The sequence below is a fragment of the Rhagoletis pomonella genome, unplaced genomic scaffold (genome assembly GCF_013731165.1).
Source record: "Rhagoletis pomonella isolate Grant_MI unplaced genomic scaffold, Rhpom_1.0 Rhpom_scaffold_02565, whole genome shotgun sequence".
NCBI lineage: Eukaryota > Metazoa > Arthropoda > Insecta > Diptera > Tephritidae > Rhagoletis > Rhagoletis pomonella.
The window spans coordinates 10,315-14,248 of NW_023461119.1; the positions used below are offsets into that span (position 1 = coordinate 10,315).

Genomic DNA, 3,934 nt, shown 5'->3' on the forward strand with positions numbered 1-3,934 from the left:
CCTTATGAAGATGCTCGAGAAATGGAAACCACTGACCTCAAAATCTCGAGAACGATAATCGATAAAGCCGATTGGTTATTTAGTATCCAATTGCAAAACGAGAAAATCAAGCGCATCGTCGACGAGAGGAATTCAGAGCACGCTGATTATGCCATCCAACTAGGACCGCCGATGATGGAAAAAGATGGGACGATAAGCTACGCCAAATTCAGTGGAGCATCAACACTATGCCCAATATGACGACCGGATGCACTCCCTTCCAACTACTTTATATGTACAAGCCACGCGACATTCTGCAGAATCAACTTATCCAAGTGCTTCAAGACGATCATTGTGATATGATGACCGATGCTGAGGTACAGCAGCTACGAGCCGATTCTGCTAATCGAGTTAACGACAAACGAGCACAAGCCAAGAAATTATACGATGCACAACACTCTAGCCCGAAGATTTACCACGAGGGTAACCTAGTACTCACCACGAATGAGCCAGCAAGCACCGGCACATCACGCAAACTGGACCCTCATTACAAAGATCCTTTTGTTATCACTAAAGTCCTACCGAACGACCGCTATGTGGTTGAAGACTTACCGCATGCCGAACGAAGTCAGCGGCATTATACGTCTATATTTGCATCAGACCAGTTGAAACCTTGGTGCCAATTACCGCCTGATGACCCAAACTATTTAGGCAATAGCGATGACGACGAACCACAGTAATTCGAGCGAGGGTGCTTCGAAGGGTCAGGAAAGCCGACTGTAAGCGACGGTAACCCTGCAACCAACGTGATAGATGGCAACGCTGCCAAAACTGTCAGTGAGTAGATACGTGCGAACGAGGCAGAAGAGAGAACAAATCGCAATCGTCGTGTTGAACACGCAACATCGGAAACCTGAAGTATTTTGCTTTAATAATTAATTTAAATAACCCATCCTGCGGTTTTTCTTTGTGAATCCGTTTTATATCAAAATAAACATTTAAATATAAAGCGTGTTCTATAATCGTTATATTTTCAACTTATTTTGAACTTGCGAAATCTCGATACCGAATGGATTGATTCTTCATTAGGTCCAGAAAATTATAGGAAACGAGTTTTTGAATTAAAATATTCTTCAGGTTCATATAAGTTTCCCAATTAAAAAAAATTATATCTGCATTACTAACATAGCCCTTTTCTAATGCTTCAGTAGAACGTATAATTAGTAGTTTAAAAATGTATAGGACTGACTTGAGGACCAGATTGAGCACTGACATAGTTGCAGTAATATTATATACAAACCAAGGCATAAAAAACTGGTGATACTTTGTTTTAACCGCAAGAAAAACTGTACTAATTGAATTGGAGAATGTAATTAATTTTTATACTAAGTACCTGTAAACAGTACGCAGTACAAAATATTAATATCTATAACAGGAAAATTTTGAGTAATTTGTTCGGATTTTGAGGATTTTTCGTTTCTTTTTGAGGAATTGGGTAATTTTTTTGTGGCAACACTGGGCGGGAGTGACAAATTGAGGATCAGTATAAAAAGTAATAGTAATATATTTACTATTCTATCAATAAATATTTTTACCTAAAACTTATAACCATATTCATAAAAAATAAAGTAGCTTCAAAAAAGGTTTATGAATGGAAAAATGTATGAAAACGTCAATTTATAAAGCTGTTTAAACCATGATAAAAAAATAGGTTGTTTCAGTAAACCACTTTTTGATGGATACTAAGGTTTTTGAAGCTCCATAATTTGTTCAAGTTGCATATTGTTAATATTTAAAAATAAATTAGAAAATTTCGAGACGAGTATTTTTTCCACAGTTAATGGGTGTAAATATTTTAGTCCTCTTAGATTTATTTAATAAATTCAATAAACCCCTCAAGGTGTAATATTTCTCATCTTGTTATTTTCATAATAATTTTGTTCCCTTTTAACTTCAGATTTAAATACCGAATTCGCAAAAGGAAGCGCTGGAAATTAAAAAAAATTTGGTACCGTCTTCCTTGCAGTGGCATATTGTATTATTGCAGCTTCCAGATGCGAAACTCATTTTCGTTTTTATTATTTTACAAAATTATTTTATTTTTTGCTACACTGCACATTAGGTCAAATGATTACTTTTTCTGTGAGAAATTAATAGCAGCTAAAATATTGCATTATTTTAATGTAAAAAGATGGAAAACGTTAAAAGAAGTGTAAAGGCAGTAAATAAAATGTTAAACAGACTTGGCTTTCGTAAAACAGAACTTACTGCTTTTTTGTATGTTCAAATGATGAGTATATGTTTTAGGTATTACTCAAAAACATTGTCCAATTAGCTTGGTTTTGACACAAGTTATTTTCTTATCATACACAACCCGTTCCTCTTTAAAATGAGCTATATAATAAAATAAGTATGGTCACATGTACATAAATGGTTTCTTCTAGCGATTAGTTATGGCATTATCGAAATTCCTAAATTAAAAAAAGAAAAATATTTACTACATGTCTCGCAGATATGTCTTGAGGAGAGATTCCTAAAGCAGTTTGTCTTCATAAATCACTTCATTTTCACTTGAGGTTTCAGTATTTCCAAATTCTCCACCGATATTATCTATTTATATTCAGAATACAAATGCTGCTTTGTGACACATTTACCGAAAATCGCTGGTAACTTCCTGAAAAGAATACGAATGTTTATATAACTAATTTGTTAAAAGAATTTTCAAAGCTCTATTCACTTTGAGTAAAAAAAATTGGAAATTTCAGTCCGTGAGTTCTCTCAAGGATTTGCCTTTTTGCGAAGGCGCTAGTGTATTTGAACATAGCCTCGGCTACGCTACAGGAGATGAAATGTAATGCAAATTGAGGCTGCTATTTTTTTTTTGGTATCACATACTTCCATTTTCACTATTTATCACCATTAAAATGGATTATTTATCACCAAAAAATGTTGGAGATATTTTTGGAGATAGCTAAAAATTCGGAAAAAGGTTGGCTATCCTATTTTAGCACTTTAGCGATAGCGAAAGTTAGAATCCGGCTGATGGTCGACACAGTTGGCTTTTTGATTTCGAAAAGAACCTCATCAGCAAGAAACGCAATGTTTTCAGATATAAATATTTTAGCATCCTTTCCAAATTGTTTCCCATAATTTTCATATTTATTTGATAAATAATTGCAAAAAATACGCGTTTTTTTCTTCTAAGAGTTTCATGGAACTTTCGCAAATATCAGCAGCACCAAATTTTTTTTCAACATGGTTGACAACCGAAAAAGGCTCTTCTTTTTTCGAACATCCAATCAGCCAAACTTCAAACAACTTGCCTTTTGTGATAGCATGATAGCCCACAAAAAACCTTTTTTCATGAAAACGGCTAAAAACGGCAAATTAAGTAAAATAAATTGAACTCATTACATCTTAATTTATCCATTTCCGATTCCATTTTGTTTGCCGAAAGTTAACAAAATTGTAAAAGCTTACATAAAATCATAAATTGAAATAAATCAGAAAAATTTTTGAGGTTATGCAAATAAGTCAGTTTTTTGCAAACAAATGATAAAAAGTCACTTTTTTAAATTGGGACATAGGTTCTCACTTAGATATAGTTTTTTCCCCCATTTAAAATTTTCCTTTAGTTATTCGAACTTTACAAAAACAATGCACTTGAAATTTACAAAATAAACCGGTTGCGCAAACAACGTATCAATAACGTTTTGAAAGTGTAACTTTGGTTTATTGCTGTATAACGGTGTTTTTTATTTTACAAAAACTAAGTGAAGTTTCTGTTATTTTGGAGTATTCTCTACAGAATGGCAACAAAAAATAATGTAAAACTGCCTTTACGAAATTGGACTTTCGCACAGCCAAATGTATCATTTGACCTAATGTGCACTGCCGGAACAAAGTATTGGCACAGCAAATTTTTCACAATATATGCAACAATTTTTATTCTAAT

At 33.6% G+C, this 3,934-nt stretch overlaps 1 protein-coding gene across 1 annotated transcript; it reads left to right on the forward strand.

Moving 5' to 3' along the window:
• Window positions 1-227: 227 nt before the first annotated feature.
• LOC118753520 lies at window positions 228-898 on the forward strand. The gene has a single exon (XM_036488399.1). The coding sequence runs from the start codon at window positions 228-230 to the stop codon at window positions 717-719; it is 492 nt and encodes a 163-aa protein (XP_036344292.1). The 3' UTR covers window positions 720-898.
• The last annotated feature ends 3,036 nt before the right edge of the window (window positions 899-3,934 follow it).

Coding starts and splice junctions, on each gene's coding strand:
- LOC118753520 (XM_036488399.1), top strand. CDS start 228: ATGCCCAATATGACGACCGGATGCACTCCCTTCCAACTACTTTATATG.